The 13,513-nt window shown below is 40.8% G+C and overlaps 1 protein-coding gene across 2 annotated transcripts in view; it reads left to right on the top strand.

Annotated features, from left to right (window-relative positions):
- Positions 1-13,513, top strand: part of yap1 (Yes1 associated transcriptional regulator) — a 36,476-nt gene that overhangs the window by 16,746 nt on the left and 6,217 nt on the right. The window contains exons 3-5 of one of the 2 annotated variants that reach the window (XM_081372804.1): positions 4,622-4,740; positions 6,758-6,871; positions 12,445-12,617. In XM_081372804.1, the coding sequence (XP_081228930.1) occupies positions 4,622-4,740; positions 6,758-6,871; positions 12,445-12,617 (406 nt within the window). The remainder of the gene's footprint in view (positions 1-4,621; positions 4,741-6,757; positions 6,872-12,444; positions 12,618-13,513) is intronic. The other variant, XM_081372805.1, reaches the window with a different exon arrangement.

The following is a 13,513-nucleotide window of genomic DNA, read 5'->3' as shown; positions in this document are numbered from 1 at the left end:
AAGTTGAGTTGAATGTACTGGCATTATGATTGTCTCTAATGGTGCAGTTACAATAGCGAAATTTCAGGTCATTATAATTTCATTATAATGGGCCTTTTTTCAGGTCATTAATTTCATTATAATGGACCTTTTTTCCAAGGTCATGATAATTACATTATAACATTCCAAACTTTTGTGTGCAAAACAAAGCCCATTACCCTTTGAGATTAGGACTGTCAAAAGTCGATAGTGGTAAACTTTTCACCCTCACACACAACTCCCAGTTGGAATGGCTGGATTCACTCGAAAACTTCGGCAAATGTGAACACACCTTCAATTCATTAACTGCAGGCATGTTGGCATTATGAATAAATAACAGTTTAAGTATTATATGCATATGGATTTCACCATTATTGTTACTTTTGGCTGCTTTTTGACTGTCCTCCCATTTTCCCGGTACTTTCCCGCTGAGTAAAGGGAAGTCAGCCTGGCTGATTTGTGAATTTTGAAGTGTGTTGGTGTGTCTGCTGGAAATGCAAAGAGAACATTGCATGAGCAGACGCTCAAGAGTGACGCAATGGTAGGGCTCTGACCCAGACTGGATTGTGTGCTTTTGACTACAAAAACACATTTGCTCTGTTCCAAAAGCTAGTGAGGTCCCTATACAGAGAGCAGCATCACAGACCTGAAGTCTGTTCAGAAGGTAGGCAACTCACTGCTTTCTAAGAGATCCCTTCACCAAGAATGCAATCCTCTAATGAATACAAATATGTATTTATATTGCACTATGTTGGTCAAAAGTTGCCTATATGTTTTAAACTTTTAGCTTGAATTCTGTTTGTCTGAAGTTTGTTTGCAGATTTCTTGCATATGAAGCGTTGTCAGCACGTTGTAACTAATCTGTCGTTTGTGTTTGTTGCGGTCGATAATTATTGGTCTGGATATTTTTGCCACTGAATTAAACATAAGCGTCATTGTTTTGCCTTGAAAGGGCACCGTGTGGGCATAGCGTTCGGGGCTAATAAAGCTCACCTGTGTGAGTGTGTGCGCCTGCGCCTGAAACTCAAGAGATCTTCATACTCGACATCCTGTGCTCCAATTAAAATTAACTCTCACCGCCTCTCCCTCCCTCACTCTCCCTGTGTCTCTGTCATAGTTTCCAGCAGCAATAGGAGGGGGAGGATTGGGGTGACATAAAGTGTAACAGGACCACAGCAATCCACACAGCCAATGGAGTTCTGAGGGATTGCTTCCGCGCTCGTTTTTTCCTCCTCTGTGGCCTTTTCTTTTTGTTTGACGGTCATTCGGCCCTCCCCTGTGACCCTCCTGAAGAGGCCCCTGTTCCTCGTCTGCTGTGGCCCGGGCTGTTTTCCTGGAGTGTGTGTGTGTGTGTGTGTGTGTGTGTGTGTGTGTGTGGGTTGGGGGTAGGGTGGCTTACTGGTAGGTGGGTGGGAGAGGGGCAGTTTTTGTCAGTTCCTTTGATCAGTAAAGCATAAACAAGAGGGAGCTTAGAGAAGAGGGGGTGGTGAAGTGCTGAGTCAGTCTCTCTCTTTCTCTCTCTCCTCTTTTTGTTATTCTTGCTCCCTCCCTTTCTCATAAGGCAGTGATGGCGGAATAGTGACTAATTAGAGGCGAAGAGAAAGTGACGGCAGGAAAAAATTGTCACAGGAGTGTGTATGATGGGAAAGAAAGAGTCTTGCAAATTTTGTATTGCAAACAAAACCGGTTGGAAAGTTTCAAAATTAATTTAGTTTTCTATGCGGTCTCTCTTCCAGTAGACTAGTGGTCAGCCGCCAATCTATCAAGACTATTGGCCAAACAAAATGGGTTTTTCAAAGGCTGCTGCCAGTAGCAATGGGTCAGAGTGGTCAATATAATGGCAATTTGCAATATTAGAAATGTATTAATGCCAGTATATTATAAATATACTGATGCCTATGTATTATAAATGTACATTTACTTTTCAAAGGTTTGGGGTAAGGTTTTTTTTGTTGTAAAAAAAATGCATTCAATTCAAAAGTAAAAGTAAAGACATTTTATAATGTTTTTTTAAAAAAATTTAAGTCATTTTGAAATGTATCACTGCAATCATTGCAATTTAAAATACTGATTGACGACTCTATATTAGAGTTGTATAATGCAATTATGTTATGTCAGTGACGTGTACATTAATTTGCTTAAAAATAAACACATTTTTTCAGAATGTTTATGTAAAATTCACACAAAAAATGCACGTTAAAACAACATTGTTTTTCACTTATTGACAAGGCTGTCAGTAGATTTAGGAGGCAGCGAAACTTGTTTATTGGCAAATCAAACATGTTTATCGGCTGATGCCAATAATCTTGAAATGGATTTATTCGTCTTTAGTCTAGTCAAGTTCAATACATGCAAATCTCACGTTTTCAGCGACAAAACCTGTCTTAAATAGGGGGAAAGAGAGCAGAGCTGGGGGGAAAAGAGGGACAAGTGAATAGCATTTAGGGTTTTGGGTCGTAGCTTGGTCTGAGCTTTTGTCCAGCAGGTGAAAGCTTTGTAAAACTGGCGCCAGATTGTTAAAGAGCCTGACACTTCAGTGTGTTGGAACAGGCAGGGAGAGAAAGAAACCTCCTGGGAGGAGACCCATGACTGACCCTGCCTGAATGTACAGGCCTTCGCCTGAGAGAGAGAGAGAGAGAGAGAGAAAGAAAGAGTGGGAGCGGGAAAAAGAGGGGCCTTTTCCTGTTAGCTCTACATCTTAATCGAGCAACAAGCCCAAACAAAGCCATCATTAGAAATGCCTCTAACACCAAGTGTTGCTGCCCGTTTTCATTAGTGTTCATTAGCGTTTCGCAACCGCCTGATTTGTCCTGAAGTTGCATAAAACTGCTTCTTTCAGTAGTGTTTACCTACAGCAATATTTTGAGGTATAAACTAAAGCGCATAATCCGCACTGTCTGTAGTTGCGTAGACCTGACAGAACTTGCGTCACATCCAAGCGTGGGTCTTTTGAACCACCCACTCCATCTCAAACACTGCTCGTAAATTGCGTGCATGTGCCTTCAGGACACCAAAAGCATTTTCTTGGAAAACTTCTTTTGTTTAAAAGAAAGTGTAAAGATTAGCAGCTAGTGTTTAGGAAGGAAAAGGGTTGTCAGGTTTGATCTCAAGGAAGCTGTGAGATTAGATCATGTGAAATGTTCTGTGATAGTGCGCTAGAAAGCACAGCAATGTTGGAATCGTAGGCGAATAGTTTCTTTTGGTCATTTCAATGACTATTCATGTTGAGATTTAGGCCCAAAAGCCCCCCTGTTTTCCAGCATAGACTGCTTAACCTTTAAGTGATAAACTGCAGTGAAAGAGAAAACAACACTGTGTCAAGCAACTCTTCTCTCACTGCCACCCTGCTGTCTAAGATCTGAATAAACAGAAGGGTGTAAGTTTAGCTTCAGTGTCTCCTTTTAGACTCATTGATTTGTTTTCCAGTAAACCGTGTTATTCATCACTGACCTTACACAGTAATCGCTGACTTCATTCACAGATGACACCAGTTCAGTCCACTGCACGCAGGCAAATCACATGTAAACTGGGTCGAAGTTCACCGTTATCCACGCCCCCTCCTACACAGCAATACATCAGCAGGTCTGACACAAGAGTGGGTGGCAATTGTAAAGTTTACGAAATAAACTTTCATAAGAGCCTATTTTTAGCAGACGGCGCAGACGAAATGATTGGCTATTTCATTGCTAACAGGACAGACCATCATTTACACTTGCTTGCAGGAGGCTTCGGAGATGTTTGGTTCTTGCTCGCTTTTGCTTATACAGATTAAAGGGCTGAGATGCTGTCCAAATGGATCGGTGTTCAGGTGTTTACAAAGATCTTTTAAAAGTTCCACTTGCCGGGAGTTTTATCTGAGCACTCGGGTTTGGATCAAATAAACCAGTGTGGGATATATAACAGTTGTTTATATGGTAGTACACTGCCCTTGACGCACCTTTGTTAACATGCCTTATATTCTCATAAATCTATACATTGTTATCGGCTGTATTTTAAAACCTAGGGTGCTGCCTACCTAGACAACATTTTGGGCAACATAAGAAAAGCAATGCCATGATTAGAAACACATTTAATAAATAATCAGTCCATATGTTAAATAATCTACTTTTAATTGTATTCAGTGTAGCTAAACTTATTATATTATTTTATATTTACTGGTGGAAAAGCGGTCAAAAATGTGTTTCTGTGTGTATATGCAAACCCATAGAAAATTATAATACAAATTGTAATATACATTTTATTAATATTAAGTATTATGATATATTTTATAATAATTTCATAATTGTATTTTTGTATTTTTTTATTGCGTACAAAATAATACATTATATATTGGCAGAAAAGAGGTTAAAAATGTGCATATCAAAATAAGTATTTAAATATTATAGATGTATGCAGCCTAGAACAAGAGCAAATGTAATCACTTATAGAGGTATAATAATATTAGTTATTCATTTTTAAATATATATATTTTTTTATTCTGTGGCCCTAATTTAAAGTTAGCAGTTTTGTTTTGGCCCAATATGTCCAGCCATTAGGATTCACAACTCAGCCACCATAGTTATGCTTAATAGTCTTTTTAATGTACATCTGTGTGTCCCCATAGCCATCATGACCAGACGACCACCTGGCAGGACCCGCGCAAGGCCCTCCTTCAGATGAACCAGGCCGCCCCGCCCAGCCCAGTGCCTGTCCAGCAACAGAACATCATGAACCCTGCCTCAGGTCAGCAGCTCCAGACACTCATTTCATATTTAAAACTACACTCTCAGTCCCAGCATTCTCATGCTAATTCTACGGGTGTAGCAGTCTCTGTTTACACCCAACCCTGCCTCTACCTCAGCAAACGAAGAAATCTTATCAGTGCAGACAAACGCAAATGAATGCATGTGAATGGCAGTTGACAGTAAGGTAGACATGTCTGGTTGGAGATACAATAGTGACCAGGGTCAGACCTGGAGTCAGCTTATGGGAGGTTCAACAGGATCTGCGACAAGACCGGTCCCTTTCAGTGTTTTAGGGCATTCCCCTCACACTTTAATGTCATTCTTTGGATTACAAAGTACGATATATTGTTTGGTCCTGGAAACTAGAGTGCAAAAAATGTATTCCCCTCTGGAGAAAATTAATGGGATTTTTACTTTTCTGAACCTGACTGTTGCACTCTATAACATGGTAGTCTTGTCTTTTCCTTATCTATCATGCTTATATGTAATAAGTGGGGTTCGAACCGGCGTTTCCGGTAGGGATGCTCCGATCAGGATTTTTTTGTAGCCAATATGACTTTTCATTATGATCGGTCAATCCCGATTATTCAAGCTTTATATAATTAATATGAAAGCTCGCTGTTGACTGATAAAGTAATACCACAGATGTTGCTTTGGTTATATTATTTACAGTAATGTTGTGATTGTTGTTTTAATTGAAAATCACATAAATAAGCACAACAAATGTTTATTTTACAATGAACATTTTAATAGGTCTTTAAAAACAGCGCTTATGCAAAACACTATCCATTTGGCTTATTAAAGAGCCTACAAGACTTTAAAACTGAACCTAATTGCAGGCTGTCAGTCAGTGCAGTTACAGTGTTACACCAGCAGGGCAAGGGACTGTCTTTTATGAGCGAGTCATTGTTAAACCATTCATTCTAGGTCAACTTGGTGTTGAGATTAATTTAACTTTGAGTGCTTATGAGGCTCACTTGACGGGTAACGCATCACCTGGGTAACGCTGAAGCGGATGTTTCACTTCATAGAGATCAATGGCATTTATTCAATGCATTGAACAGCGCTGATGCCAGTCATGGGAAATCCCCTTAAGTATTGAAAGGATACTACGACAAAGATATCGCTTTCATCTTCTGACAACTGATGGCAAACTGATTTTTTTTTTCATGAATATATGGCTTGACCTGAAGAAGGACAGATGCAGGTAATCACACACGCTCAGTTTCCCTGTCGCTGTGTGTGTGTGTATGTGTGTAAGTGTGTGTGTGTAAGTGGAGGAGCTTCTTGAGCCCCGACACAGAGAGCAGATGACAGAGGCAGCGAATCAGGTTCGTTGGACTGTGATATTTCATTAGAACATGACAGGTGACTGCGGCGCTAAAGTTTGACGTCATCAAATTGGGATCGGTTCGTGAGATCAGCCAAGTTAAACGACTACCAATCGAGTCACAGAATGTGATTATAGGCCGATACCAATCTGCGGCCGATCCATTGGAGCATCCCTAGTTTCCGGCATGGGACCGGCAGTCTCCAGCCAGTGCACCTCTTTAGTCCAGGGGAGTGAGGCTTACTCGCATAACTATAACTAGCTGGCCTCCGTTACCCCCCTAAACCTTACGCCCATTCGGGTCACGGCACCAATGTTACCCCTCCGGTTCTACTCGCCCCGCTCCGAGCGGGATTCAAACCGGTGCTTTGGGCATGGGAGGTGGACGCACTAACAAGTTCATAAAATTCTGCTATTGGAAACTGAAACCACCAAATCAGACAAATAAGGGATGTGCAATCAAAGTCCAGGCAAGGCAGTTAACTCAGCAGCCATCTTGGCAATGCCTCCTTCATAGTTTCTACAGTATGTAGGCAGTAGCTCATGTACTATTTACTTGGATGAAGAACGTTAACACTGGGGAAAATGTGGAATGAAAAATGTGGATTGTGGCCAAACAAATTACTAACATAAGAATTTCAGTTAGTACTGGATAATTCACTGTACCCTGACTGTTCTCTCTCAGGACCTCTTCCTGAAGGCTGGGAGCAAGCTATTACCTCAGAAGGAGAGATCTACTACATCAATCACAAAAACAAAACCACCTCTTGGCTGGACCCACGACTCGACCCGCGTTACGGTGAGCTTTAAATCCTAAAAGTTTATAATAATCAAAATTTATTAATTGTACTTTTGATTGATCTATTGGTCTCTTATCATGCTGCTCTTGTCGCCATTTTATAAAAGAATAAGCCACCTGAGTAGTGAAGCATTGATGTTTCGGCAAGCGAAAATATTCAGCTTAAACTGCAAAATAAAAAAATCAGTTTTGACTAAATGGTTTTGCATTGACCAAAACAGTTAGCACGTCCTCAATGGCATGTTGTGCAAACAACTTAGATAAGCTACAACAGATAAACACGTCAGCAATATGGGATGCACGTAGCCAAAAATGAAACTAGGATAACAAAATGTACAATTTGTTCAGGTAAAATATCAAGAGGCAGCTTGCTGCCGAAGAACTTTACTATTATAGTTTTATCAGCTGTAAACCAAACACCCTGAGCAGCATACTGAGTTTTAAAGTTAATTGCTAAAGTTAATTACTGAAACATTATTTTTAGTTTCGGTTTTCGGTTCAATGACAACTTTAATTTCGGTTTATCTGTAAAAAGAAAATCATCTATCACTATACCTGAGGTCGATCATTGCAGTGGTTTCATCATTGATAAGGGGTGTTAGGCGCTCAAAGTCCTGAGAACACACTTCCACCGTGGTAAAATCACTATAACTGTTGCTTATTGCTTTATTATTATTATTATGCTGATTACAGACCGAGTGTAGATGACTGCTCTCTGACAATGTGTGTGTATGAACGTGAGTGAGAGTGTGTATGCGTTTTTGTCGCACACTATTCACAGAGTATTCCTGCTTCCTGTGACTCATACTGAGGTTAGCCAAAACTGCTCCACACTCAAGAGTCTGCTATGTGATCCCTTTACTCGCACACAAACACGCAAACTAGTTCAAACTGCATCTGATTATGCCGTTCCCTAAACCCCCCGTTCAGATATGCATCCATAATCCATACGCAGAGGCGATGAAACATATCTAAGCAGTGGAATAGTCACATTAATCTAATCATCTGTTTTTGCTGTCAAGATAAATGGTTCACCGAAAGGTTGTCAGACTAAGATGTTTGTCCTTTTTCTACCCCTTTCAGTCCCTCTCTTTAATCTCTTTCTATGAGCACGCAAGGCTCACAAAGAGATGAAGGCTTCTACTTATGTCACTTTGAGTTACGCACGCTTGAGGTGCTTTTGCTTCATCCCAAAGGAGTTTTCCCCTGGGATACTATCTCACTATCTCCCTCATGTATGAACAAGAATGTTTTTGCCCCATTTTTGACCGAAAGCCGCATCTACAAAATGGGTTTTTGTGTGCAAACATACACCAAACGTGCAAGTGGTCGTGGGTAAAGTGGTAAGAAGTCTGTGAAGGGCTGGGTCAGGCAGGAGAGAGAGAGAGAGAAAGAGCGAAAGACAAAAAGGGAGGGGGGTCGGCTCTGGTGGGTGAAGCCCTTTGAAGATTTATAAGTGTTCAGCGGACAAGCCTGGTGGGCCTCTGAATTACAGACGTAATGTGAGGGGGAGAACGGCGAGAGGGGTAGACGACGTGGTTAACTCATTCCTTGCCACAAGTTTAGAATGTTTGGGCGTTCCCGTGCGGTTTTATGTAACTGCTTGCGTTGGCATATTTTTATAACCTTTGTGTTTGTGTTTTAATCCCTCGATTCCTCTCATTGAGGTTGCTGGACTGCAGACGTTTGGACGAACTTAATCCCACCGGCGTCAAAAATGCAACTTTAATGAGTTAGAAGAACGTTGGCTCCTTCTCTTGCACCAATTGAACCTCAAATAACGATTAAGTATGTTGCTAACCTGACATGTCCAGTCTGGGTCTCCGCTCACCATTGGAGACACTTGGGTAATTCGAGCAGGGAGTAGAGTAGGATTGTACTCCTTTAACTGAGAACTAAAGTCTGGCCATTCTCTCGTTCTGTCTAACCCCCCCCCCTTCCCAGCCCGCGTGAGGCCCAGCGCAGGCAGAACTGTTCTCAGCTGCACATCTAGATGGACTTGAGACGGTGCCAGGCCTCTCGATGCTGCAGCTCTGCTCCTAATCTGTTCCAGACCTTTTCAGTCAAAGAGACCCAATGTTAGAGAGAGAGAGAGAGAGAAAGAGGAAGGGGGCAGGCGAAGGCAGGCCCTGAGAGAGGGAAAGGAAGAGGGAGAAGAAGGGGAGGAATAAGAGACCACTGGATAAACTTGTGCCTCCTTCCTAAGAGGCGGTGAACAGGCCTTGAGGTCTGATCTGAGAGGCCAACGTGGGACTTTATGATGTATTTCACGCCTCATCTGGCCCGTAGACTCAAAAACACCACCATTTTTGAGCACAATGACCAACTGGAGCCTTCAGTTATCGGTCATGTGCTGCGGGCCGCTTAGATTATCATGGTCCTTCAGTGGAGGAGTTGGCACCTTGTTGGCAAGTGCAGAGTGATGTCACACTCTTGTGAAGCACTCATCTTTTCCAGAGCTTTGAGCTGACACACACTCTCATGCACGGTTGCATAAACACTTCACGACTCCCAAGGCGCTTGCCTTATTGGGAAACGGGATGACGAAAGTGCCATCAGTGGTTCACATCCAAAGATGACAGTCTCAGTGCATTCATGGAGTTATTTAATTTTTTCTGAAGTAAATGTGAGTAGTGGTTGTAAATACAACAAGCAACAGTCATTGTAAAAAAGGCATTGCATTATAAAAAGGCTTTGCAAATGCCTTATTTAGCAGGACATTCAACTCTGTGCTCGATACAATACACTCTATTGTGTCTTTTGTTCATTTTAAGATTGTTCTTGCATTATTAACAGTAGTCTATTATCGGAATTATATCATTTTAATGAAGTCGTTGCCATTTTGAAGGTTTCAGCATCGTGTTGCAGTGGTCAGGTGGTACAAGTCAGAGCTTTCATAAAATAAAATAGTTTTGATTAAAAGTTCTACAAGAACGTGAAAGCTTTTTACAAGCACAATTACGGTAATTCCAACATGGCATAAGACCTAAGTTGATCTAAAGAGTTCTTTCTAGAAAAGGGATTCCACGTGAAATCTAGTGGAACAACTGAAAACATGATCAGAAACTTGTGGTTAAATCGGGTGAGTGTTTGCAACAGCGCAGTGTCTGTAAAAAGGAAAAGATCAAGAACCTGAAATACGACACTTACTCATTCTGACTCTATTATTTGCAAAAGTGCATTGCATAGCTTAGTGCGAATAACGGAAGCACATTTGCATTTCTCACTGCAGTAATCACTAATAATAACTGTGAAAGTCTTGATGTATAAATATACCACCTGCTGTTTCCACTTGTAAGTGATACGGCTGCCATCTTGCTTTCAACTGGTTTCCTACTACACACTAGTCACAGCTGAGTTTCCTCACGCTGGCTTCCGGCAGCTCACAGCTTGCTTTTGTGTGGCCCGCTGAGGTTTGTGTATGATAGGATATAGAGAGGCTTTTCTTCTGGACACAGACTGACTTCTTTCCTTTTTCTCCTCCGCGTACGCGCTTATCTCTCAACTCGAAACGCAACTTGAGCATGGCTTTTATACAACAAACCTGTTAAATCGACAGCCAGCAAATATTTACAAAGGCTTCAAACGTCCTGCCGCTGCGTTTCCTAATGTTTCCCAACAGTCTCACCTGGAAAGGACAGGGGAGCTGCTATTGGCTCGGCTGCGCGATACGGCCTGATAAAGACTGTTATTGCTGGATGATCGTGTTTCAGAGCCAGCGTGGCAAACTACGTCAATCTAAACTTTTATCTCTATCTCGCTCTTTTTATTTGTGTTTCTCTGGCACGTTTCCTCCTCCTCCTCCTCCTCCTGTTGGTTCAGTGGAGAACACATTCGTTGCACGAACCTGCAGTTCTGCTGCACTTATGCAACACTGAGTCATTCAGCCACATGGATAAAGCTTGTTTGTGTGTTCTTGTCATCTTCATGCTGTGGTATGGAGTTTCCCAAGTGAGATGTCCACAGAAACAAGTATAGACTAGTCAGGGAAATCCAGACCTGAGAGTCAAGAGTTTATTTTGTGCAATAAATCTGGCTGCCACATATCAGCCTGTATTAACTGGTCACTCCTGCCCCTAAAATCAGCCATTACTTCTCCACCAGAACCGTCATTCGGCTTCAATAGACCCCTATCTATGCGAGATAAGAGTCTTAAAAGAGAAACAAACACACACACAGATACACACTCCCCCACTAGCACTCACTCATACACATTCCCACACACTCTTCCACGCCTCAGGCGGTGTGGGGGATGGTGTGTGTGAGGCGTGGTGAGTCTCTGATCTGATTCCCATGGTGAGAGGAGAGAGGAGACTCATTCAGGCCTGAGGTAGTGTAAACACACTGTGATTGAATGGCGATGAGGATAAGCGGGGAAGACGGGGCTCCCTCGCGCATAACAACGCTAGCACCATCGCGGCTTTGTTGTCCCTGGTGGCCCCAGTGCATAAGTAAACAGCCATTTTCATTGGTCCAATTACTGTAACACCCCACCTCCTATGGTCCAAAACATTTGTTTCTGTGTTTGCGTCTGTGGCGATACGCATTTCTCCATTCACTTACATTGATGGGACTTTTATTATGCCCTGTGTTGTATACATCATTTCTTTTCTTAATATGCAATGTATATGAATGGCCAAACAGGAAATTATTAAATGAAATCGGAATATTTATTTATAAATCCGAATACATCTTTCTATGACTAAATAATGAGTATATAATGAAGATATGACTATAAATTCAATTATTTAGTTATATGTATACATGTATAGATACAAATCTGAATATACTGTATATATGCAAATCTGAATATACAGATACTAATCTCAATATATAAATCTAAGTTGTAATTATATAGATTGTAATTCGAGATGAATATATGGTCATTAGTCTGAATGTGATAAATGACTCACTAAATGAATTCAGACTTATAACTGCATATTTAGATTTATAGATAAATATTCAGATTTATATTTATAAATTGAGAATTATAACTTTGTATTAAAAAATAAGTATATATTCAGATGTCACATATCATTATTTCTTGTTTGGCCCTTCATAAGTGTATAATGAAAGTCCCGGATGCTAATTCGTCAATGTATTGCTTATATACACTATAATGCCAATTTTATTTACATATTGTGTATATTTTCTAGTGGAAAATTAAGTCATCATTTACTCACAAAAATGTCTAATGGCCAAGGTCAGGATTTTTGTTAAATAATACATTCAATTTCAGTTTGTTTTTCACCAAAGCCTATGGTAAACCCCCAGAACACTTGGAATATACGACACGTGTCGCATGGGACCATTCTGTCAAACTTTTGTGTGTGTGTTTTTTTTTTTTAAAGTCGCTATTCACTAGGATGAGCACAAGCAGAACTTTTTTTTTTATTATTCTCCTTTTGTGGTCCAAAGTAGAAAGAAGGGCATACGGCATTAGAACAACACCAGGCTGAGTAAATGATGACTTAATTTTAATTTTAGAGTGAGCTATCCCTTTAATCATTTTTTTTATTGCCAATAACAAGAGAGAACAAAGCCTCTTAAAATAATTTATTGTGCGTCCTCAGCTATGAACCAGCAGCGAATTTCCCAGAGTGCTCCAGTGAAGCAAGGCTCCCAGTTGCCCTCCAGCCCGCAGAGTGGAGTAATGGGTGGAAACAGCCAGATCAGACTGCAGCAGATCCAGATGGAGAAAGAGAGACTGAGGATCAAGCAAGAGCTCCTCCGCCAGAGACCCCAGGTCAGACACACACCTGTCAGAACATTCTGTCCTCGCATGTAGACGGGCACACACTGCTCAAATGGGCCTGAGCTGCACTGTGTATTTTTGTTTGTAATGTACCGTGACGTTTAATCTTATGCTGGTTGTTTTGACAGACCTTGACTATTGGCACAAGGTCTGGTCCACTTTGCAGCTTATGCATCTGATAAACAACCCATTACACTTTGTTTCTTTACATATAGTGTAGGGTCTAAATCTGAAGTCGCTGTATAGATGGCGTGTGTGTGTTTTGCACAAGGTTGGAGGAGGAGGAGGAGGAGGAGGTTTTGCTCAGCTGCCCCTGCTTTGGAATGTAAACACGGTGTTGACTCAGTTCTGCAAGACCCCCCTGCTGGAAAACTAAATAAACAGAGATCTTCAGGGATGATCTTACAGGCTAGAAGCAGCTCACTTTAAAGACTAATAAAGATAGGCCTTCAAAAGCACTTAAAGACATTGATGTTATTGCTGGAAATCCTATAATGAATCGCTCACCCATGATATTGCATGTTATTGAAATCAAAGCGAACGTAAAATTGTATTCTACCTCTATTATAACACATTTTTCTATTAAAAAGATATTTAACAAGTTCAAAATATATTTACTTTCATACTGATCTTACTGAAATTTGGTTAAAAACCAATTTAACCAAAAAACTGGAACTAAACTTTGAATTTTAAAACTAACAAAAAATAAAAAAAAATACTCAAATTAAGTTTAGATTTACAGAATGCATTGTAATTGATCCAGATTTCATAACCCTCTGCATTGATTTTGAAAACCGCTATTTAAATGATAGCAGTTTACGCATTAACTCTGGCACATAAAACTAAAGAAGAAAGACATTTCTTTTAAATAATGTGACGAATGAATC

The sequence above is a fragment of the Scardinius erythrophthalmus genome, assembly GCF_964197995.2.
Source record: "Scardinius erythrophthalmus genome assembly, chromosome: 8".
Classification (NCBI taxonomy): domain Eukaryota; kingdom Metazoa; phylum Chordata; class Actinopteri; order Cypriniformes; family Leuciscidae; genus Scardinius; species Scardinius erythrophthalmus.
This window is presented reverse-complemented; position numbering and strand designations above follow the sequence as displayed.